Source organism: Triturus cristatus, chromosome 8, assembly GCF_964204655.1.
Source record: "Triturus cristatus chromosome 8, aTriCri1.1, whole genome shotgun sequence".
Lineage (NCBI taxonomy): Eukaryota > Metazoa > Chordata > Amphibia > Caudata > Salamandridae > Triturus > Triturus cristatus.
Window position 1 is genome coordinate 406,521,940 of NC_140591.1, and position 25,577 is coordinate 406,547,516.

The 25,577-nt window shown below is 45.1% G+C and overlaps 1 protein-coding gene across 2 annotated transcripts in view; it reads right to left on the minus strand.

The window, feature by feature from the left end:
• Positions 1 to 25,577, minus strand: part of FAM124A (family with sequence similarity 124 member A) — a 325,693-nt gene that overhangs the window by 255,422 nt on the left and 44,694 nt on the right. The window contains exon 1 of one of the 2 annotated variants that reach the window (XM_085621799.1): positions 15,022 to 15,188. The exons of the other annotated variant lie outside the window; for it this stretch is intronic. Coding sequence (XP_085477925.1) covers positions 15,022 to 15,083 — 62 coding nt within the window. The 5' untranslated portion in view covers positions 15,084 to 15,188. Of the gene's footprint in view, positions 1 to 15,021; positions 15,189 to 25,577 lie in introns of those variants that run through there. 2 annotated transcript variants of the gene reach the window in all.

The window sequence follows — 25,577 nt, forward strand, 5'->3', positions numbered from 1 at the left end:
CTTGTAACAGGAATTGGGTTGCAGATTGTCTTTCATGGTTACCCTGCGATGAGACCAAGTATGTGAGTGATGCCATGTCTGAGAGTGATGAAATTGTTGCTGTAGTGGAAATTCCAGGAATTTCTGTCGAAGAGTGGGAATTGGAGATGGAAGGAGATGAGATCTTGAAACAAGTCAAGAGCAAGATCATTCAGGGTTGGCCTGTCAAACTGGGTACACTGAGTGACAACCTTAAGGATTATTGGGTCGTGCGTAACAAATTAAGCATTTCTAACAATAAGGTCAGGAGAGGGGGCAGGTTGTTTCCTCCGGTGAAGTTGTGGACAAGTATTGCAGCAATTGGTTATGAGGGACACTTGGGCAGAAGCATTACCAAGGCTAGGGTCAGAGCCACATATTGGTTTCCCAGAATGGATTATGTGGTAGAGGAAACGGTCAGAGATTGTTTATCTTGTGCCCTTAGCGATAAATCAAGGACCACTCTTAAAGCGCCCTTGTCTCTTGTGTTTGTCCCTTCCAAACCTTGGGATGGACTTGGTTTGGACATAATTGGGCCTCTCAAAGTACCTTTGCGGGAAGGAAAGTTCATGCTTGTGTTGGTAGATTACCACTCCCATTGAATAATGACAAAAGTGGTGAATCGCATGAATACAATGTCCCTCATTAGCTTTCTCAAGGATGTGTTTGTGGTGGAAGGGATTCCCAGCACTCTCAACACTGACAATGGGGTACAGTGTACTTCCGATGAGATGCAGGCGTTCCTGAAGAGTTTGTCTATTTGTCATTGCAAGACAGCCCTAGGGCAAATGGGCTGGTCGAAAGGGTCAATCGGATGACAAAGGAATGCTTGCAATTGTCCCTTGTGTCAGGTAACCCTGCAGATCAGGCTCTCCAACGCATGCTGTGGTCCTATCATACTACACCCAATTTGGTCACCAATGTCTCACCGTTTCTGGCATTAAAAGGAAGATTACCCGGAACTAAGTTGTCACCTAACTGGTTGGGTGGAGGAGAGCCCAAATGGGTGGATAGGGACGAGATGATTCGGCTTGGAGAGTTTCATCAACATAGTTGCAAAAGGAAGTATGACGCAAAGCATGGTGCTGTAGAGGGCAGGTGGAAGGTGGGGGACACCGTTCTGGTCAAATTACCAGTGTCTCGTCAAAAGTGGTGGAAACAAGTACTCAGAGCCCATGAAAGTGGTCAATGTGGGCAAGAATGTGGTTACTCTAAATGATGGATGCACATGCAGTATGGATAGGTTTTCTGTATTTCACCCTTCCTTAGTCAAGGACAAACCGGAGGTGGGTTCAAGGGGTGATCCCAGGTCTAGTTGTGGTCAAATCAGCATGAGGCCTCATAAAGTTCCAGAGAAGCACAGAGAATATGTTCCACACTAATCTAGAGTTCCATGGTTGCTGGGGAAAATGCATTTGGGCATAGGTGATGGGAATTTATGTCCTGTTGCATACAAGAACAACTGTAATGTTTGGATGTATTCTTAATGACTTATGCTTTAGTTCCTTTATCTCAATGTATTTTGGATGACTTTTGCATTTGTTTATTAATCCATTTTTCTGGATGTATTCTTGATGACTTATGCCTTAGCTCCCTTATCTTATTGTATTTTGGATGACTTTTGCACTTGTTTATTTAATCCTTCTTTGTTCTGTTAATTGGGGGGAAGATGTGTTGTAATGTCATTTTACCCTGCCTACCCCTTTATCCTTTATCACACCCTTCCCCTCCTTTTTCTCTTCGCTATGGTTTCTTCCGTTCTCCCTACCACGAGCTGTTCCTGCTGGTTGCGAACATTCTAGTGGTCAGTTGGTGATGGTTGCCCCTGGTTGTTAAGGCTGTGGTGGTTTTTAGGGGCTGTCATTGGAAAAAAGAAAGTTACCTATATTTCTGCCCTGTATTCTTTCTAACAGGTTCCTTATTATGTTTGCCCATTCGTACAAACTCTGGTGTGCCTTAATGTTCATAACTGCTTGGGACCATTCACGCTGTTTCATGCATGGAGATATGAAAACTTGTTACTGTGAAGGCTATTTATATTTATTAAATGCCTGGGACAACTTAAGTTCGTTACCGACTGGGCTATTTGATAACCAGAGTGAGGGGGCATTAATGGCCATTACTCCCTGCAGCTGTTAGTGCCAATTAATGCAATAAGTCATGAATAAGGCTCCCGCTTTCCCGTTTTTACGGATTTTTACAGATAATTACAGACAGAAAACAAAGTGTTTCCTGTCTGTATTTATTTTTAAAAGTGGAAAAATGCAGAAAAGTGTGCTTCTTGTGGGTGACTCTCCATGCTGTTTTTCGTGATTTCTAGGACAATAGCTGAGCAGAAAGACAGCATAGGGAGTTAAAAATAGGTTGAGATTTCCCTAAATGCAGGTGTCTGGTAACATATGTGTCGTGTTTATCTCTATTTGGCTGCTTAATTTGCTAAAACGCGACAGGTAGGAAAGTATGAATGCATATTTATCAGTTAAATAAATGTGGAAATATACCATCTTATGACTCCATATATTCGCAAAACACAAAATAAATATGGATAAATACCAATAAGATGGGCAAAATATAAATATGGATAAATACAGACGGAAATGTTAAAAAATAAATACCATAAAACCGGGAGCCCTAGTCATGAATAAGCATTCATGGTCCATTGCTTCCTATTGGAGATATTGTTCCACTGTGGCAGCTCCTCCGCTAAGGCAGAGGAGCATTGCCCTACAGCTTTTAAGCAGTGAAAAAACGGGAAAATAAAATGATTATAACTTGCGTTACTCTAATTTTATTTTGTCCTACTGCGGCAGCTTAGCGGGGCTGCTCTGCTCACAGAGCAGGGCAGGGGAGGAGTGGTAGCACCCTCCTAAGTGCGCAATGACTGTTTGTCCGGCACTCTCTGGCCAGTCAAACAGTCATGCGCACTCTGCATATTCTCCATGCAGGCTGCATTACAGCCTGCATAGAGAATACGCCCAGGCTCCCAGTCAGCGTCTGAGCGCCGAACCGGTGTGCTCAGACCAATCACAACGCTGCTAAGATAGCATTTTGATTGGCGGACTGGAGCCTGTGTGTGATTCCAGTTCAGCCCGAGCAAGGAACTACGGAGGAGAGACTCGGCAAGGAAGCAGAGAGACGGTACATTTTTTTCTTTAATTTTTTAATACCCGCTTCTCCCCGCATCCTCACTCCCGCCCCCCCCCCCCGCCCCCGATCCGTGCCGGCTGTTGCTGTTGTTCCTTTTTACTTCTTAATCTATTGATGCTGGGGGATTCTGGTTTCAACTGAAAGAAATCCAACCAAAGTCGCTGGAAAAAAGTTTAGTTAAGGTTCAGTGAGAATGATGCATGTCGAGCGGTTGTTGCTATGCTGATAACATCTATCCCAGGGTACTGAATGCCCCTTATATGACACGGTAGGACTGCACTTTGCAAATTGTGCGCTGGTAATGAACATTCTACATTTAAAACTGGGATTCCATCCACGTGTGAGCATTAGTGATATTATTAATATGGTACATGATATAACGCGAGTCTGTATTTCTGAATTAATGTGTTTCATTAAAAACTGCAGCTGGCTGGGGAGGGAGAGATCAAGTCTGTACTTTAACAGGTCAGTTTCCCTTCTTTTGAGGCCTTGTGTTCTTTGCAGTATTAACTTCTAGACAACCATATATACACACACACACACACACATATATATGTATAAACAAACACATATAGAAGAGAGAAAAGGGATACATAACAAGTAACCATATGTTTATGTCTGTATATTGTCATTGAGGGATTATGATATTTTAAACAACAAGGAAGCAGGCCAACTAGTTTGCAAAATGTTACCAAAATCTCAAGACGTCAGTTTAGGAATATATGACATAAGTTACCCGGCATGTGTTTTTTATAATATGTTTATTTTGATGCAATTAGTCTGAACTGAATATTTTTTTAAACAGGATCAAGTTTATGGAAAAACGTAAATGGAATACAGGACTACAGAGTGTGATTGTCTGTGGTAAAAAGAAACTGTATAGTTAAGTATACAATGTTTCAGATAAAAACAAACCTTTGCTTTCTTTAAAATTACGCATTCTGGCTATAGAAATCAAAAATGACTAAAGCTACTGTTAGCAAGGCAGAGCCTGAACTGCAATTATAATGTTACGCTTTCATTAGCAGGGGCGGCTTCTCTGTTACAGCAGAGGAGCGTCGCCCCACTGAAATGCACCCAGAGATGAAATATAGAATGGTAATGAAGTGAATTCACTCCCATGTTATTTATCGTCACCCCGTTCCGAACGGAGCGTCAGGACGGGGCGGGGCCTGCTGAATGGCTGCAGGGAGGTGGGTGGGCTGCCTTTGCACTTGTTTAAGTGCGCATGTCTCTTGCGGCGGCCAGCCACACATGCACACTTTAAACCTCTGTAGCCCAGCGGTCTTAAGGCAGCAGGGTTAGAGAAAGCAAAAGCCACCAGCGGTCTTGTGAGCGCGGATAGAGGCCGCTACTTTTACTATGATGTCATGTCCAGGAAATATGGAAAATATTTAACTGGGACTTTTAAAATATGGGGTTTACATTACCCAATTTAGAGCAATAAAAGCACATAAACTTTGCACAGTAATATGACAAGGATGTATGCTGGCCCTGAATATTTGAGGAAGAAATGTACCTGGTACTGTCCACCTGGGAAACTCAGATCATCTACTGCCAAATATTTGGGTGTCCCTAAGTTCAAACGAGCTTCCTGGGGCGGTAGAAGCTTCGTCACACGAACTGCGAAACTGTGGAACTCACTCCCGCTACAACTGAAGGAAAGCTCGACTCTTCCGTCCTTCAGGAAATCCCTTAAAACCTGGCTTTTTAGCAACTGAATTATCAATCTCAGCCTTAGACACAAGCAGCACCAAGACGCCTTCGGGCATTCTACAAATGTAAAAATCAAATCATGTAGAGGTTGTGCAAACATCCACTCTACATATACCTTTCCCTATCAATATACACACAATCCCCATATTATACTTTAAAAATTATCATCTGCAGTACCTTCAGATGAGAGGAGGCAAGCTGCATTGACAGCTCATTCACAAATATATACTTGTGAACTTGTGTAGATGAAACAAGCATTGTGAAAACAGTTTATTGTTGCATTGCACATTTATTAATTGGGCTGAAGCTGTGTTTTTTTGTGTGATTAAGTTGACGTGCTTCTCTCCTTGTTGTCACCTTGCATCCTTCTCACGAGCTGAACTGCATGGACCCATTGCAGTGACCTCCTGCTTCAAGGCGCATGTATCAGGAATATTTACTAACCCTAAACATAATTTAATCAAAATCATTATTCTACAGTTTGATCAGTGGAGAAACCTAAAACATTGATCATGTACCACATTTTCCAAAAACCTATTAAATTATTGTGATGTGGTACAGAATTGTAAGCCTCCATAGTGGTGGAGAAAACTCTATTAGTACAAACCTGCAGTAGTTTCCTTATTTAATATATAATCGCCTCTTTTTACTTGCTCTCTGCAGTGGACTAAATGGATGCTGCTAAAAACGTAACTGTACTACATATAATTATAAATGGAAAATGAATACTCATATCCATCTTACCAAGACCTCCAACAATTCAAACATCATACAAAGCGATCTCCTGCAAACAAGAAAACCCAAATGGAAGGAATAAGTTGTTTCTTTAAGGAAGCATTGGCAAAGCCAATAGGTTTTGCCTATACAGAAACTATTGGCAATGTGTTTTAGCCATGTTGTACACCTGTGTGGCTGCTGTTCAGCGTGGCTAAAAGTTAGAGGCTTGGAATAGGGTGGGGTGAGGTAGATTGTAGTGGGAAAGATGGTTGCAGAGTGGAAAGGGTAGATTGGGGTAGAGTGGAGTGGGGTAGGTTGTCGTAGAGTGGAGTGGGGGTAAAGTGGGGTAGAATGGAGTGAGGTGGGTTGGGGTAGATTGGAGTGGGATAGATTAGAGTGGGGTTGTTGGGTAGATTAGCACGGTAGATTGAAGTGGGGTAGATTCAATTGGGGCACATTGGGGTTTAGAAGGATATATTGGGGGAGTGGGGTACATTAGAGGGAAGTAGTGGGGTAGATTGGAGTGGGGTTGATTGGCATGGACTGGGCTAGATTGGGAAACAGTGGAGAGGGGTGGTTTGGGTTAGATTGGAGCAGAGTGGGGTAGACTGGAGTGGGGTAGATTGGAGTGGAGAGGGGTAGATTGGAGTGGGGCAGATTGGGTGGATTATAGAAGGCTAAAATGAAATGGAGTGGGGGGTAGATTGGAGTGGTGTAGGCTGGAATACTTTGGAGTGGAGTGAAGTGGGGTAGATTGGGGAGTAGGGTGGAGTGGGGTAGATTGGGTAGAGTGGGGTAGATTGGGGTAAGGGGTAGACTGGAGTGGATTGGGGTAGGTGGGAGTGGGGAAGTAGGGTAGATTGAATTGGAGTACATTGGGGTGGAGTGGTGTAAATTGAAGTGGAGTGGGGTAGAATGGAGTGGAGGGGTAGATTGGAAGGAGTGGTGTAGATTAGAGTAGAGTAGATCGGGGTAGTTTAGAGTGGAGTATATTGGAGTGGGGAGATAGGAGTGGGGTAGATAGGAGTATGGTAGATTGGGGTATATTGGGGTAAAGTGGGATATATTCTGGTAGATTGGAGTGAAGTAGGGTAGATTGGGGAAGAGTAGCGTGGGGTGGATTAGGTAAGTTGGAGTGGAGTGGGGTAGACTGGAGTGGAGCCGGGTAGATTGGAGTGCCAATGTAGCACGCGGGTCAGTTTGTATTCCAGTGGTCCACGCTGCAGTTTATTATACAGGGTGGCGCGCGGCAATGTTTGTATACCATTCGCGCAGTTTAGTTTGAATTCCAGTGGCGTGCATTGCTGCGTGCCTGCTTCTTATTATAGTCTGTGCTTTATGTTTCAGTGGCGCTACTACGGTGCATTCTAGTCACACTTATATAGTGCTTCATTCTCAGATTGAGGCGTCGAAGAGCATTTGTGGGGAGGTAACAGTCTATTATGTGAGTATACTTTGGTGGAAGACTGCCTGTCTGTCGCGAGGCCTATATGAGTAGTGCTTTGATGTCATCCACGAGGAGCGTGTTTTTGCCACTCCTCTGTGGTGTGCATTAGAAGCGAGTGAGAGACGGGATGTTTAGCATCAGACGCTAGTGTGTAAATGTATTGAAAGTGCGTGCATGGAGGCCTACGTGGAAGCCACAAACCTTGTCAAACCAAGCTCAGCCGAGCTCAAACCAGGCCACAGCAAGCACGCTGCTATACTTATGCGTGGGTATAGACATAATGTGACGACTGATGCAGTCACAACACCCACCCACCAACTTTGGAGTAGTCTGTAGTCTACAGTGTTAGCCACATAAACAATGTGCCTGTGGAGCCCCCATCTAGGGAGGTATTGAAGTGGTACAAGACAAGTCTCATCACTCAAAAGCACCCACTGCAGGGATCCATTTCTGACTTCAAGGCCCTGGTGGATTCACGCAGTCTTTCATTCTTCTGAGGTTCACATTTACCCAGGGATTTAAGTGGGTTGAAAAAACTTGGGGGATCTCTCAAAGGGGCGTGGTCGATGTAATTAAGGGCGTGGCTTACAACAGGTAAGCAAAAAATCTTTGCTTGGCATAGTGTGCCCCTGAATGATATTTTGCAGTTTCTGTCATTGCATTCAGATATACAATACAACAAGTAATATTATGCCTACTACAAGCCAGGACTATTGGCTTTCTCAATGATTCTTAATTGCATAAGATGAATATGCATCAACCAAGGCTTCGTTGTATAACATATTGAAAATGCTGCAGTTCTGACATGATGAGACTGCGAAAGAACTATACAAGGCTCTTCGAAGTTACATCAGAGGCAGTGAAGGATGGTCCTGCTGCAGAGGTTAGATGTGTTTTCCACCCTGAGGGTGAGGGTAAAAATGGAGAGCCCAATGGGGACCCGTCTCAGCACCTGCTTTTTAAAGCTGCCGGTGCTGAGCACCGGAAGGACCCGGGCCACTTAAAGCCCTGTGATTACCAATGAGGTGAATAACAATAAACATCTATTATATAACAATAAGAAAACCACGTGAATGTGTGCTTTAAAATGCAAGTATGTGTTCTGGATTAGAGTGACGTGTGCATGGTGTATGTTGCAATACTGCATGCATGCTTCCTAGTCCACTGATGCCAATGTGGTTAATATTCCAGTGATGAACATCCAGGGGACAGCTGTAAAAGAGTCAGAGAAATGTAGGAATGTCTGCCTACTCCTGTGCACCATTTATTCCATTTGATTTACCTATATCTACCAAGTTGCATAAATATATTCTGAGTGAAGAAAGTTTTTAGTTCAAAGGCAAGTGATTCCACACAAAGAAAACAAAGCAAATTTGCAGCAGATGCTGAGTGCCAGTCCTGAGCAAGGAATGTGCCCTTGGCATCTGTTTGTTGTGATTAGCTGGAGGACAGTTTCCCCTTCTGCTGCATCTTGTTGGTAAGTTGTCCTTCCATAAAGAGTGAATCATTTTCCAACCTAATGGATTAGGAAATGAGTGAGCTCTAATTGGACGTACAGTCTATCTTCCGTTTACTCATGCACTTCTTAAACCTGGCTATTTATATTCTTATCAAAGCTTTGGAGAGAACAGAAGGTGTCTGGTGCCACATCACCCAGCTGTGGATGTGCCATGGGTGGCAGCTAATTGTAGTGAGAGGCACAGCCTGTTGTACCTACACCGCTGAGAGAGGTGTGAACTGACCCTCTTGGTGGCTTCCGTTCAGTGGCCCACATCCGGGGTGATTCACTACCCCCTGCATGTGTGGCATGAGAGGAGCCTGGATGCTGTGTGAGTGGGGTACTTTGCAAAGCCACACAAGATTGTGCCTCCTTCCATGAGGGCTGCATTGGCTGCAGTAGCTTTTGAGGTCTGTGTCTTGTAGACCACCTGGTTTTTTATCCTGTCTAGCTTCTGCGCTGCCACTCACATTCAGCTCACAGGCATGCCCCATCACATACCCTCCCTGGGTAGAGTGAACCCCTCATCTTCCCTGAGAATATGAACCCCACTTGAGATATATGTGTGAGTTTTCAGTGCACGGCTCCCTGACCATTGGCATCATCCTCTCCCAGTGTCAGAGATTCAAAAACGTCTGCAAACCCAGAATTCACCTCACCCCCTCCTGGGGCAAGGCCCGATGACATTAGCGCTCTTGAGGTGGGCTATAAGATGTAAAGGTGGCTTGTTAGTACCTTGTATTCGGCCTATCATGAGCTGAGAGGATAAAGTACCAGAAGGACACCTGTATGCTGCCCACCTTTCCCCTGCGTCCACCCCATCCCCAGCACCACCATTGATGTGTGACACCGCTCTCTGCCCAAGGGAGGCAATAGCGTGCTCTGTGGTTAATCTGTGTCAGTGGACACTCGTTGTAGGGGCCTGGGCTCTTTCTGACAGCCTTTTAATGTTGCGTAAACAGTGCCAGACAGGTGCTGCCCTGAGAACACAACACTAATGGACTGTCTGTGATTGTAACCACACAAAAACAGCACCAGCAGTATTTAAAACAAACAATTGCAATGCAAAAGGTCTAACATTTGTTAAAGTTAGACCTGTTGGCGTTGAAAATGGCAATGTTTTTTACCTTTGTTTTTTCATTTGCAGTTGAGTTATTATATTTGCGTAGCGCTATTGGCATTGGTATAAAAAAGCAAAAGTAAAAAACATTGTCATTTTTAACGCCAACAGCTCTAACTTTAACAAATGCGAGACTTATTGCATTGCAAATCCTTGTTTTGGTTGTGAACTAGAAAACAAAATTGTACACCCTCTCCTCTTATATGGGTACTCAGCAGGATTGACATATAAATTCTCTCCCTTTGAAGTCAGAGAAATAAAAATAAACACCAAGCTCCCTGGAAGACAGAGCATGACATTTGAACTCTGTCTTTGAATGCACAGAAAATATGTCCAAGATTAGAACACGATTTTGGGCCTTGTTATGAGTTGGGCAGTCCACGGACCATCAGACTCACGGTGGCGGTCTTCCGACCGCCTTTTTACGACTAGGGCGGTCGGGCCGCTCTGGGACCACTGCTGTTCCCTGGCAGATGCGCAGCGGTCCTGAGGCCGCAATATGCTTTGCAGGGCAGCATATTAGGAGGTTCCTCACCGCCACACTTTTCATGGTGGTGCGACTGTCTGCAGCACTGGACCTTCCACTGTATCTTCTACTCTACTCTAATCAGCGCCACTGGAATTATATGGCAGGGGAGGACCAAATTATGCAGCAGTCCTAACTAAATTATGTGTCAAGAAAAGTCAATGAAAAGTCAAATTATGCAGCATAATGCAGCACTGTTTAGATAGGATTGCTTCATTATTACGTCATTCTATTACAGGTTAACACTGTCTGGGCAAAGTTTTCACCCCTTTAGTAACATTAGTACCAGTTTAACACCCATATACAGCAAAAAGCAACAGAAAGGTGACCAGTACTGCGCTACAACATGTGTCGCAGTGTTTTAAGTAACTATTGCTCCATTAGAGCTAGAAACAAAATTGTTTTTGTTAACACCAGCAGATTATGCAGCAGATGATGGAGAATGCGGCACCTGCAGCAAATTCATAATTAATTATGCAGAAAATGCCGCAGCTGCAAAAATCACATAATTCCAGTGGCCCTGACTATAATCTATATAACTGCTAATTATGCAATATATTTGTGCATTATCCACAGAGACCCATCTCAACTTCCCAATACCTTTCTCTTGGCGTTTCTCTCTTCGTCCCTTACTACATATGTAATGCCCGCACCTTGACTATAACCAGCACGTGAACAAAAACCGTTTAATGACACTACTGTGGGTGTTCGCCAGCCTTCCAGCCCATGTATCCCTCAAATGTACACTCAGCTTTGCTGATGTCATTAGTAATTTATTTTGTTGCTTTCCAAAAACCAACTGCACAACATAAAATAAAATATGTGTTTTAAGGAATTTCTTACACGAGTCCTCTGACCCTTCTGAAAGCTGGATTGGAGAGTGCGGTTTGAACGCCAAGGGATGCAAAGCACGCAGGGGCAGTGTCTGGACACTTTCCCTACTGCCTGGCCAGTGGAATTATGTGGCAGGGTTTGAAAAAATTATGCTGCAAGAAAAGACAAATTATGCGGCATTATGCGGCACAATTTGTGAAGGTATTATTTCATTATTTTGTTATTTTTAAACTTGTTAACACTATCTGGGCATTAGGTGCACCTCATTAGTACCAGTGTAATACCTAAATGCAGTAATAAGGTACAAAAAAGTGGCCAGTCGGCTTTTCCAAAGGGCCTTCCACTGCACAGCAAAACGTGCTGCTGCTATTTTACTAACTTTTGGACCATTTGAGATAGAAACAATTTTTTTTTTTTAATCTGCAGATTATGCGGCAGATGGATTATGCGGCCAGTACGGCCAATATACAATTATGCGAATAGCGCCGCACAACCGCATAGTTCCAATGGCTCTGCCATACTGCTAATGCAAATTAATTCAGCAGGCCTCTCGCCTCGCCGGTGGGCATGTGTTGGGTCTACGTTCTGTAAATGGTTTGGTGGGGCACATCTGACCTCGACAATGGAAGCATGAATATATTTTGAAAATGTTGAATAAAAGTTGTCCTTTAATGTCAAATAGCGGAAGGGGACCTCAAATAGTTTATTGAAATTTTTTCGCCAGCCTCACAGCCACTCTTTTTAGCCTATTTAAAATCACATGGATTAGCACACAGGTGTGCAGTGAAAGATTGACACTAGTTATCGATCACGTTGCATAGATTTATTGACCAAAAATTATTATTTATTATTTTATTGAGTGAAAACCTATTAAGATGGAATGTGTTGAACTCAAATAACTGCATCTTAGACACAACAGATACAATTTACCCAGATGTTGCCGGCCACGAAGTACAAGACACCCATGAGCAGCTCAGATTTATATTAGCTGTCTTTATACTATATGCACAGGGTCACTGGAATCATGAGGCAATGGAGGACCAATCTATGTGACAGTGTTAACTAAATTATGTGGAAAGAAAAGGAAAATTATGCAGCAAAATGTGTCACTTTCTCTGGCAGCATTATTTCGGAGTTTTGTCATTTTAATACATATTAAGATTGCATGGGTAAAAGTTGTAGCCAGTTTGATGTCTGAATGCAGCAATCGCCAATCGAAAGGGGACTAGTTAACAGAGGCAAAGGGCCAGCCGCTACCAAACACCAAATGTAGCATTTTATTTTGAACTTTGATCCGTTTAAATCGTAAACAATATTACTGCGTGATTTCCTGATTTTTTTTGTTGAAATCTGGACATTATGCAGGTGATGATGATGGTGAACTATGTGGTAAGTGCGATAAATCATTATTATGCATAAACGCTCCATCTGCAGAATCACTTTGGGGCATATTATCAAGCCAGGCGATAAAAATATCGCCGCTTTAGCGGCAGAAAACTGCAGCTAAAACGGTGATAATGGGCTTGATAATATGCTCTATGGAATTCCAATTGAAGCCCAGGTTAGATGTCCTTCACATATAACATGGGCTTGAATTGGAATTCCATAGAGCATATTGTCAAGCCCATTATCGCCGTTTTGCGTCGATAATTTTATCGCCTGGCTTGATAATATGCCCCATAGTTCTGGGCGCACTGTACACACAGAAATATCTCCCCAGGCACAAATTAGATGCTAGTGAGCATCTCAGCTTTTTTCATCCATTTTAGACAATATTCAAGATGGCCTCAACATTAGGCGTCTGGAAGTGCCTGGAGCATTTTTAAAGATGCACTTGACCAAAATGTGTGTGAGCCCCACTGGGACATCAGCGTCTCAAGGGCGAGTGAGGAAGTCCCTGATTGGCTCTGGTTCCAATGTTTAGGAATATCATATAGATCGGCTGACGTGCATCACATTCTCTCCCTTTGTCTCACCCCATCATTGTGACTCGCCACCACTGAGAGCCGACGAGGAACTCTGCAAAGGCTGCTACCTCAACAGCATTCCCGCCCATCACACCAACATCTTTTTTTCCAAACAAGTATTATTTTTGAATAGAGATACATCTTAACATGCGTGTAACGATCTGTACCACATCATCAGCTTAGTCGACATTTTTAAGAACAGTGTAGTCATTTTTTCCATTACAGTCCATCACCCCTACGCTCTCCAAAGCGTATCCCCGAAAAAGCACATCAAATTAAACTTATTGGGATTGTAGAGCCACTGGAGGCCGCTTGGAATTAATTCTACTCTGGCATACATCACACTGCATGCCAATCAAACTGAAGAAATATACACGTCATATCCTCCATAATTCTTGGAAGGACATCCTCGGGACACTCTGGCGAGATGCATCCACGCCACCTCTTCCTTCGGAGTGGTCCCTCCGCACCATCTTACCAACATTTAGTACAACATGGCACACCCTCGCGTGCACAACGTAACATCAACGCTAGGTCGCGACCTATCAATGCCAAATCTGGGAACAGCCTTCTGGGGCAAGCACTGGGCGCCGTCCACCCCTGTGACATGAAATAAACACTAATGTCCTTCCATAACTCCTTACCCTCACACTACAGATCCCCGATGGAATAGAACACGTGCTACTTTCACACTGACCACACGCACCAATAATAAGTAATATTCAGGACACACCATTCTCTTCAGATAGGCACCTCGCTCACTGTGTACATGTGTGCAGTACAACTACTAACAGCATAACACATCAGCTGCCAAGAGGACTTCGTCGGAAAACACTCCCTGCTGATATCTGTAGTGATCTGAGAGGTCACAGGTTCGAGTACCACTGAGGCAGATTCAACCTTCCTGTTAGGTCAGTAAATTGACTAATGATGACGTGTAATTTGTCGAGTGCACTAATACTCTGGCGTAGGGTGTCCAGGCGCCATCTGTCAAGTTGAGCATTTAAAGACTTATGAACTGTAATCACACCCTGAATAGAGCGGGGACTGCGGTAGACGGTGCTAGCACTACATTCTGATAAAGTGGCACCCGTGATGAGCAGCAGCTTACAAAAAACGCGATTTGAGGCACGATATGACACAAGTTGCTACTACTATAACACCAGTGTTGTGCTGTTTGCTAGAGAGCGCCCTTCAAAGGCTGAAACCTACACGTGCGGTCAATACAGACATGTAGAGCCCCGAAAGGCACTGGACACAACTCGGGAGACATGTGTGCCAGACAGTACGTTTTTAATTCTGGCCATTAGTCTGCGTTAGAGAGGGGAATATTTTGGGGAAAAGTTAGAAAGCGAATAAATAGAAATATTTTAGGCCAGGAGGAGGGCCCCCTTCCTGTCTGAGGCACCGTTGCCATGTGTACCGTGCGCTGGCAGCGGGACTGCAGCCAGCTCTCCCCGGGAAGGCTGGGGCAAGGGCAGCCGCAACCTCCGCGGAGCATCGGCGGCAGTTGAGGGCCCTACGGATAAGTTACAAATGAGGCGCACGCCTCAAAATCCACGCACAATCACTGCAGGGAGGTCCGCAGGTCCACATGCAGCAAGTTCAAGGGATGCTGCTCGGCTCCATTTATTCTCCTCAGGCACCGTTATAACAAAGGCAGACAACTGGAATCCGATAAACTTTGGCAGCCTGTTGCTGTCGGTGGAGCTCGGGACGGCGCGAGGCGAGGGTGGAAGCCCCTTCCCTGCGGCTGTGACAGGAGCACGTGCCCCCAGCATTCCCCCCAGAGGCTGACAGAGCGACCAGCTCAGCTATCGCCCAGGGCGAGTCCCGGTGAACGGGACCTGGTTACCAGGGATGCCCGCGGCTGCACAGTGTGCATCATACTTAGATCACGCCCACTCACGTCCCCTGTGACCCCCTGCCTGGACTGATGGAGGCGGGGAGCGCCCTACAGGTTTGAGAGTGGAAACAATGCCTGCCCCCTCCCCGCGCTGCCTGGCACCGCTGCCCCCTGGGAGTACCTACCCCCCTGTCTCTGCTCCGGAGTCCACGCAGTCATCCTGCTCGGCGCCCGCCTTCTGCTCCATGCTGGGGGTCACCGTCCCATGCCAGGCAGCTCTGGCCGCCGCAGCTCCCTCCCGTCCCTCACCCCCGGCGCTACTCTGTTGTTCTTCAGGGATTCTCTCTCTCTCTCTCTCTCTCTGGCGAACCCTTCCACCGGCGACTCCAGGCCCCGCCCCCCTCCCTCCTCGGAGTCCCCGCCCTCGACTTCCTCATCCCAGCCTCCTCTTTCAGGAGCTCTGAGTGCGTGTGTGTGTGTGTTGGCATCCCAGGTATTCGGGTGCCTACATACGACAAATCAGTAAAAAGACAAAAGGACTTTTAGGTCATATATTTCATTTACATGTTGGTCAAGTTAGAGTTTCTCATTGTATTCAAAGAAATACAATTTTGGTCTCTTCACCTCAAAATAAAGCGTTGAGAACTTTATGGAACACATTTGATGCGTTGAATTAAATCATTTTTGGAACAAATCAAGTTGTCTCACCGATGAACTGAGTGTATATGAATTATTTGGCCTCAAATAAATGTACTGCCTCTTAAATGGCCCCGGGGGTATGACACCCCACTGAGTTCTTAGCCGAAAAAGAGCCCCCAAATCTCTGTGCATGTCTAATCAGCGCTACATCTTGAAAATATAGGTCTCTACATCTACAAATGTCAGGCATGATGAGTCATCACAAAAAAGTCCCACAGCTTTCTGGAACCAACCAACATGCAACCCCGCGCTCCAACGTATACACACCTTAGGGAGCAAATAACAGGGAGTTTTGTTGGCAATGCAACACTTAGGGCCTGAGTTAGAGTTCGGCAGATGCGTTGCTCTCACAACCATGACAGCTATCCTGTCCACCTTATTAGTGCATTATTGAACGCCTCCTTAGCCCCTTATTCTCTTTCGTCAAAGTCTGTCCCACGGTGTGAGTCATATGCCGATGCCCCTCGGATCTGCATTGGAGTACACAATGCACATTTTGACTATCTACCGCTGTCGTCATGTAATTTAGAGCTAAAGGAATAGGTGCTGCTGGATAGCTACAGCACAATGCCAAAATAAGATGAGTATAATTGACCCAAAAATACATCTGCCCAGTGCAACATTTAGCTGCCTGCCCTGATGCCACTGGCTCGCAACTCAAATCTAGCCTTCATTTTCGACTCTGACATGATGATGCTGTCCATCGTCAGCCCATTGTCTTCTAACTATTCTTGCTGAAGTATTCTCAGACCTTTGTCAGAACCACGTGTCTTTCAGCAGCACAACGCTCTTTTGGTGGGAGCTCCTGATAACTCTTATCTTGTGACATGCACAGAAATGCCCCATTTCCCTTTTCCATAAGCTCCAGGTGGTTCAAAATGCTGTTAGACTGATCTGTGGTCCTTGGAGAATGAGTGATGTGTCCTCAGTCAGGAAGACTCTTCAGCTGCTATCTATAAAAGAACAGGTTAGTTTTACAATTTCTTTCCAAATCTTCAAATACATCTTCACTTTAGCCATTTTATGGAAAGTGCCCCGGGGCGCAACTGGCATGTGTGCCCACATTGTGCACCCATGGGGGAACTTTGGTATTACAGAAGGGGCCGTAGATATTTGTGTGGCCCCTTCTACAACACAGAGAGCGCTGGTAGTGTCATTGTTATCTCAAGAGGTCGCTTCTTCATTTGCATGAGGGGCGTGGCCCCATGCAAATGAGGGAATCTCCTTACCTACCTGCCAGGTGCGCAGCCATGGGCCAGGGACATCTTAAGGATTCTGGGGGCCCTGGGCCAAACATATTTTGGGCGCCCCTGTTCAGAACGGCTTTGAATTTATGATCCAATTTGAGCCCCTGTTTCCCACGCAGTTTCAGCTTCCTCAGCTGCGTTAGCGATCCAGTTTGCATCATAGGCATTAACCTATATATTCCTGATGTAAACAGGCGCGTGCAGCTGGCAGCAGTAGGATTTAGTGTTTTCTGCCCCGCTACTAGGTTTTAAAAACTTTTAAAATTGTATATGTGTGGCTGAATTACTCTGTGCTTTTCAACAATTTCTCCTACCTACGCGCACTTGCACTTTACTTGATTCTGCTTGCCTATACTTCCTTAGCTGCTCCGATTCGCATCTCGCTTTTCCTCCAGTCCAGGTCCACCGCGGCTGATACGCCGATTGTGTGGAGGGCTGGGGTTACTATCAGGCTCCTCACTTCCACCCACGCAGTTTCTGCTTCCTCAGGTGCGTTAGCGATCCAGTTTGCATCATAGGCATTAGCCTATATATTACCGATGCAAACGGATACGTGCAGCGGGCACGCTGCTGGCGTCCCAAAGGCAGGCCCGGCTGTGCCCGGCAGCATCCCGGAGGCGTCTGGCACCGGCTATGCTACCCAGTTCTCCTCCGGTGAGTTTCTTCCACTTTATTACAATAGGGAAAAACTGCCTAGCCTTAGGCGGCTACCATTACGTTAGTGTACAGCGGCTGATCCGAGCCTGGAGGTAGACTTTCGATGCAGTAAGTGCAACTGGTCTCTCGTCCAGCCCAGAAAACAGAGGACTTAAAGGCCACCCTTTTGAATTGTCGCTCTATGCAAAAGCATGAACCACACATGTCACCTACTTTTAGACGAACAGCCTGATCTTTTACTTCTCACTAAGACCTGGCTGTCTGAAGCCTCCAACCCTACTATCACCTCGGCCATCCCTACGGGTTATAAAATCCTTAGGAGGGACCGACCGAGTGGTAAGGGGGGCGGTGTCGCCATAATTTACAATAAAAAACTAGACTGCTTCCCATCCCGATGGAAAACATCGAGGGGGCAGAGTCCTTAGGCTTCTGCTGTACCTTAGTCCCCATCATAGCATAGCTGTTTTTCTGATTTACAGACCTCCAGGGGCACTTGGAAAATGTATTACTACGCTTAATACAGCCACCACCTCCCTGGCCTTAAAATACAACAACTGCCTTTCTGGGAGATTTCAATATACATATGGACAATGGAAAAGACCCTCAAACAATTTCCTTGTTGGAGACGCTGCAGGCCTGCAACATGTTTCCATCTATTTCTTCAGCCACCCATGAGAAGGGCCATACCCGAGACCAAATCTTTCACAACTTTGACATATCTGTAAGCCTACCTCTTATCATTACCTGGTCTGACGACCTCATATTAAAATGTTTCATTCCCAACTCTGCCACAGCCCCTCAGGCTAACGCAGGGCAGAGGGTCCCTAATTACAGAAAGTTCCATAAAATATCCATCCCGATGTTAGCAGATGCCCTTGGTTGTTCCTCAACGGAGCTGTCTGGCTGCCCCGACGTGGACGCCCTATCAATAGAGTCATGGCTCTGAACCAACATTGGTGCAGAGGTACCGGTTGTTTCCCGCTCCTCAAAGAGGTCGGCCCCAACAGCTACATGGTTAAACGATTCCCTCAGATCTAGCAAAACAAATTGTAGAAAAATGGAACGGAAATTGTGTAAATCCTATCTACCTGAGGACAAGAAGGTGTATAAAGACACCTTAAAAGATCATTACATTCTCTTTTAAACCAAGATAGAAAATGCCCAAAATAAGAGTAAGGAAATCTTTAGCAAAGTTAAATCCTTTACCATTACCACCCCGAAAGCCAGCACAAAGGAAGGGCCATGCACGGAAGAATGGTATAATCAAATAGCTCAATTCTTCCACAAAAAGATCTCTGTGATCCAACAAACCTTCACTAACATCCCAGAGGAAGAACTGACCTTCTACCTTAGTTCTTCTAGCAAATTTCACCTCTTGGATCCTCCATCTTTACTAGCTTCCCCTGAGTTTCAGCTTGAAGAGTCACTGACCCTTCTCCAAAGCATTAAGTCTGGCTCTCCTACTGACCCATATCCAGCAAATATCCTGAACCTATTAGCTCCCACCATAAACCCCATGGTAAACCAGCTCATTAATGTTTCCCTCTCCTCAGGCAACATGCCGAAATTATGGAAGCATGCTAAGATTCTTCCACTGATAGAAAAGGCTAACGCCAAACCGACAGACCCTGTCACCTAAGGGCCAATCTCCCTTCTTCCGACCCTCTCCAAAGTATCAGAGAAGCATGTAAACAAGGTCCTCCAAAAACACAGTGAAGTTGGGAAGCTCATTCATGAGTCCTAATCCGGTTTTACGGCTAACTACAGTACAGAGTACGCTCTGCTGGAAGTGACTGAATTTCTCAAGGGTAAGCTGGACCAGGGAGGCATGGTTGTTCTGAAACCGCTCGATTTGTTGGCGGCCTTCGGTACGGTTCCACATTAGAGGCTGCTGGAAAGACTTGCTAACATCGGCCGGGCGGGAGGGGCTGGGGGACCGCCTTAATGTGGATGTCATCCTTCTTGGCAAATAGATTTCAGGACATCTGGCTTCCCCCTTTCTCATCCCCATTTCTGGCCATGAATGTAGGTGTCCCTCAGGGCTCCATTCTCAGTCCTACCCTTTACATATGTATCTATCCCCCTTGCATTTCTGGTAGAGGAAGAGGGCGCCAAAATAGTTTCCTATGCTGATGACACTCAGCTGATTTTTACATGTGAAAAAGGAACCGACTTCGACGGGGCAATGATTAGGTCTTTCCTCACAAAGATTTTTAACTGGCTTAAGATCAATCAGCTGAAGTGCAATCCTGACAAAACTGAAGTTGTTTTCTTTGGTAATCCAGAAACGCCTGACTGGAGCTCTTGGTGGCCAAAAGATCTGCCGCCCCCACCCGTGGAAAAGGAGAAAGTAAAAAACGTAGGAATTGTCATAGACAAGACACTCTCCATGCACTTTCAAATCCAAAATCTTACTGGCGCTTGCTTAGGCATACTCCGGATACTAAAAAAAAATCCTGCCACTGTTACCGCTTGGGAGCAGAACGATTGTGGTGCAAGCCCTGATGACATCCAAGCTTGACTATCTCAACAGCTTGTACCTCGGTCTTCCCAAATCCCTTACACAGCACCTACAAGTGGTACAAAATGCGGCAGCCAAAGCCATCCTGAAACCTAAACACAGATCTAGTATGACCTCTATTCTTTAGTCTCTAAACTGGCCCTCCATACAAGAACGGATCGACTTCAAAGCGATGACCATCTTCTTTAAAGCTTTCCACGGCTTAGGAGCCGGCTACCTAAATAAGCGCGTTAATCGCTACACAACATCTAGACCCCTAAGATCTTCCAATGCCAACATGGCCAAAATGCCTAAAATATGCCGTGCCCGCACTGGAGGCAGATCCCTCGGCTTTCTAGGTGCGAAATTGTGGACTAGACTCCCTGAGTTTCTGAGACTAACCACAGACCTACTCTCTTTCAGGAAGAATTTAAAAACCTGGCTTTTTAATAACTGATGGGTCTTTTATGCACGGTTTCCTCCTGCTGTCACTCGCCAGGATACTCTAGTCTGAGTAGCTGCATGCTTTATTAAATATACTATTTCATTTCATTAGGTCCCTGACAGTGCAAAGGAACACTCGTCCAAATTCTAAGTGCCTTATTTATGAGGCTTTGCTTTACTTTTATGCCGCCGGTGTGTCACTTTTTGTGACGCACTGGCAGCGTAAAAAATGTGCCATGTTGAGCCCTATTTACAAAGTGACGCATCTAGGCCGATGCATCACTTTGTAAACCCCTGCACCACATTATACCAGCGCCAGGTATATTGTATGCAGGGTGGGTGTTCCTCTTCAAAAAGCCTCATAGAACTGGTGCATTGAAATCTATGAGAGCTCAGTGCACCACTTCTAGGACGCTATTGCGTCAATATCTTACACCTGTCTCAGCCCCATGTGAAAGGACACATTGCTGGAGTTGCGTCTGTTTTCAGACCCACCCCAGCAATGCATCACTTTTGCACCTACAGATACGTCAGAAATACTGACGTATCTGTAACTCCTTGCGACATGATGCATCATACAGTAAATATGACGCATCCATCATGTCGCAAGGAGGGCGCACTAAGAAGTGACGCATCCCTGTTTTCAAACAGCGATGCATCACTTCTCATAAATAAAGCCCTAAATGTGTTTACATCTAATATTCAGGGATAGGTATGTGTGTTTTCAATATTGTAACACAGCAGCAGCTCACCAATATTACTGCAAATAATCTCTGTAATGCCCTCTTATTTCTTATATGTTAGGCCTTGTTTTGATCTAAAAGAAACTTTTTTTATGTATATTGCATGAAACATAAACACAACATTTCTCTGCAAAATGGCTGTACTAGACTCACACATCAGGTACATAAAAAATAAATGAAAGGAAAACAGTATTTAAAACAATCTGTTTAAGAAATATTCAAGGTCATTAGGGCAAAACACTGGAGAACGGAGCTGACTGTCAGGGGGCCCCCTGAAAGGCTGGGGCCCTGGGCCAGAGCCCACTTTGCCCTTGCATTAAAACGTCTCTGCCATGGGCTCGTCAGCCCCACCGGCTCAAGGGAGCCTGAATATAAACAAAAATCCGATTGAAATGAAAATGAGTGTCGCGCGCCGTGAGTGGTACTTTACCTGAGAATATTTTTTGGCAGCCTACGCAGCAACCCTACACACATACCTACTCCCTGCTGACGAGAGGCAACTACCTCGAAACACGTGTCCAGGGATGGCTAACGTGACACTTATTTTCATTTTAAACTTTTGGCATAGGCGTACCCGCCGACGCTACTTCATGGACCACAATTCTTTGGGGTAACACGCTGGTAGGACTAGCAGAGTGAGGCCAATCGGATTTTTATCTTCTTTAAGTAGAAACTTGACAAAAAACTCTTTGTGATAATGGTGCAGACAACATAGTGCTTGAACAAAGGTTGAAAAAGTAACTTATTTATAGATAAAAACTACACTGTGCACCATATCTGGTTTATATAACAATCTATATAAAGGCCTGTCAACATTTCATAGGTGTTCCTTACATGTACTAGTCATTACAAACCAAGAGATTTATTGTTGACGGTTCGACCAGAGGTTATTCATAGGGTCTCATCGGTATAAGTCATCTGGTTTTGTGAGCACCCACGAGAGAATAAGAGTCCTCTAAGTGTGAGTCAGTCTGCTTATGATGTAAGTCCTGCTGGTGTCCTTGGTGTGATACTTACCAAGCCGCTCATCATCATCAAACAATCTTTATTCGATCTTAAAAAGATCATAAAAGCACAAGATAAAAGACAAAACTATAAAATATTGGACTACAAGCACACTATCATAAAATCCTTTCTCAATTCATTCAATTTAGCTAAAATCAGTAAAAAACACATCTAACCCCGGGGCAGCTGAACTACCTATTGTCTCCCCTCCATAGTTTTTCTATTACGAATAGCCATCTTAAGAACACAACATACATTAAAGCAAAAATCAGCGTAATGTAACATTTGGAGATAAGATAAGGCCGCCCTACAGTTCTGAAAAGCTAGCTTTTTCAGTAAAGTTTTGAGACACAGCTAAAATAACTTGTAATTAAAACCACAAAAAAACATAAAATGTAACAAAGATTGATTCGCCCTGCCATCGCAGGGGGACAATCCTTTACCCCACACATTAGCTACATCATAAAAACATGCGAAGCGCCAAACTATCCCTGACCTAAATCGAAAAAGAAGAGACCTCTCCCAACGAGTTAACTCTAATGTAAGATGCACGCCAGGATCATCAGTCGCAAATGTGGAGAATATTGTGTTTGCCCTTAATAATGGCGAATAGTGTGTTTGCCCTTCGCCTCCTGAATCCTCAGTCAGGAAGTACGTTCAACAAATCTCTGCTTGACCACCCTTTTATCAATGTTTGTAACCGAGCCAGTGGGAGCTTAACAGATCTGGGAGACCGATGCCAGCCAGGGATTTATGAACATAACCCAGACAGGGTATGGAGAGCCCTATGTGCAGGCTCCGCAGCACTCCATGATTGCTCTATTAAAGCTTGCCTCCATTCTGTTCTACCCGCTCACCCAAAGCAAAAGAGGTCCAATTTAATACCATCGAAATATACCCCAAATTCAGCTCGGAGTGCAAAATAAAATTTGTGCTTGAGGGCGGGAGGTTCAGCAGTCTCCTACTGATTCTATTTTCTTCTAGCTGTATTTGGGGCAACATTATGAAATCCATAAACCCCTGCTCCATAAGTGGCCATAGGAACACATTGCATTTTATACACTTGAAGGAAGGGAGAAATTGTGAACCTGCCATCCCTCTTAGCTAAATTTAAAAGGGATCCTGCTGCCCTCCCAAGTTTCCGCTGAGCTGTGTTTACTTGTATTTGCCAAGAATTGCTTGCATCGAATGCCAGGCCCAAATAGTGGAAATGTCCAACTGCATTAAGTTGTTTTCCGCCGAGGCTTAATACTGACAAAGCTTTCTTTCCAGGGCCACAAGCCATAATATGTGACTTCCCATAATTTGTTTTCATATCTAATGCACTCCTAAAGGATACAAAGGATTCCACCAGACTACACAGTGCACGAGGAGTTCTAGCCAACAACACGTCATCAATTGCATATAATAAAGCTGGGACAGCTGAGTTGGCAATTTTCGGTACATCCTTAGTCAAATTAGATAGACAGACGTTTAACTCATTAATATACAGAATAAAAAGCAGGGGTGCCAACATACACCCTGAACATACCCCGCTGGCTAAAAGGAGATCATCAGAAAGTTCGCCTGCATGGGCGTACCGGATCCTGGCACTCAAATGTTAATGCAGAACATGCAAGAAATTAACCAAAGCAATATCGACCCCTAATTTTAATAACATCAACCACAGCTTATTTCTATTAACACAGTCAAAGGCGGTTGACAAGTCCATGAAGGTCAGGTACAGTGAGCAGCGCCTGTCGACAATGTACTTGCTCACAATCAGATGTAAGTTCAGACACAGCTCCACTGTACCGAGCCCAGGCCAGAAACCATTTTGGCACACAGACAATATTTTGTCCGTAGCCCATGACTGCAAGCGATTGAAAATGACCCTCCCAAAATCTTAACTGAGCTGTCCACCAAAGAAATTGGCCTGTAACATTTAGGGGACCCCCTCTCACCTTTTTTAAAAAATTGGCACTATCGTAGTAGAAATGGACCAGGGCTCTGGTATCTTATTACATAGGGAATTATTAAATAGGTTCGTCAGCAGGGGTCCCCAGCACATCAGGGTTACATTTAAGAAGGTCCATGGGGATCCGATCAGGCCCGGCGCCTTACCACGGGCACTTGTTGGGATAACCATTTCAACTTCCTGGACAGTAAATTGCAAGAGGATGGGGGGAACAAGAAACTGACGCAACGCATCCTCACACACTCTATCATTCTCTAAATAGTATATGCTGGTTACGTGTTTGACCCAATCCTGTCCAGAAATGTTACTGTTAGAACTGGGATCCAAGGGGGTACCTCGCTGAGAAAATCTATTTACTGTTCCCCAAAACACCTTACTGTTATTATGTACAGCAGCGAATCCAAGTGTTTCCCTATCCTTATAAAACAATACATGTTACCTTTCTTTAATAATCAATTTATAAATCTTCCTAGCCTCCCGGATCGCCCCTGTATCCCTTGGAGACCCAGCTAACACCTTTCTCAGATGACAGTTAGCAGCTGAACAGTTCCCATCAAACCAGCGAGGATGCTCAGACACACGGTGGAGGGGTTTCAATAACGAATTCCTAATAATGGCACCCAATTGTTGATGGTAATGGAATAATTCATCCACTGGCCCCTCATTTGCACAGCCTAAAAAATCGAGAGGTTCTTTTCCAGTAAACCCTTTAACACAGTTGCAGGATCTTTAAGATGCCACCCTACCCTTAAGCCGTCATTAGTGTGTTTACTAATGCCGTCATGCGTTGATGTTTTTTTTATCCCTGTCCAGCGGGAGGGCTCCTTCAACTAATAAAATATTATGATCACTCCATTAGGTTTCTATCAGGGCCGGACTGGCCGTAGCGAGCACCGGGCGTTTCACTGGTGGGCTGCCAGCGTGGGGGATGGTTTTGGGCCCATGGGAGGCCGTTTTTGTTACCGGAAGCCCCGCAATATCAGCAACTGTAACAAAATCAGCCGAAACCGGCCCTGGCAAACAGCTGGGCCGCACCCCCACCCTGCCCCCCCAGGGGGGCCGGCTGAGCAGTTTGCCAGGGCCGGTCTCTCCTCTGTATATGGGCTCAGACCCACAGCAGATTTCTTCAAGGTGGCCCTTCCTTGTACACAGGGTCGCCGGCTCATTACTGTAAATGGTATACAGCCATCTCAGCATGGCAATATGCCCATGGTGGCGCCTGCTGGCATTCGGTGTCACCGGTCCCTCACTGGACATGGCCGATGATCCATTTGGCACAACGATGATCACAGCTTATTTCATACTGGCCCCTCCTAGCATATTGGGTCACCAGTCCTTCACTGCACATGGGTGATGACGCAGTCGGCGCAGGGACTATCACAGCTCAATTCACGGTGGCCCCTCCTGGCATACGGGGTTGCCGACTTTTACCTGCACATGAGCAAAGACCCAATCGGTGCAGCAGTCATCTCCTCACATCCCACTTAGG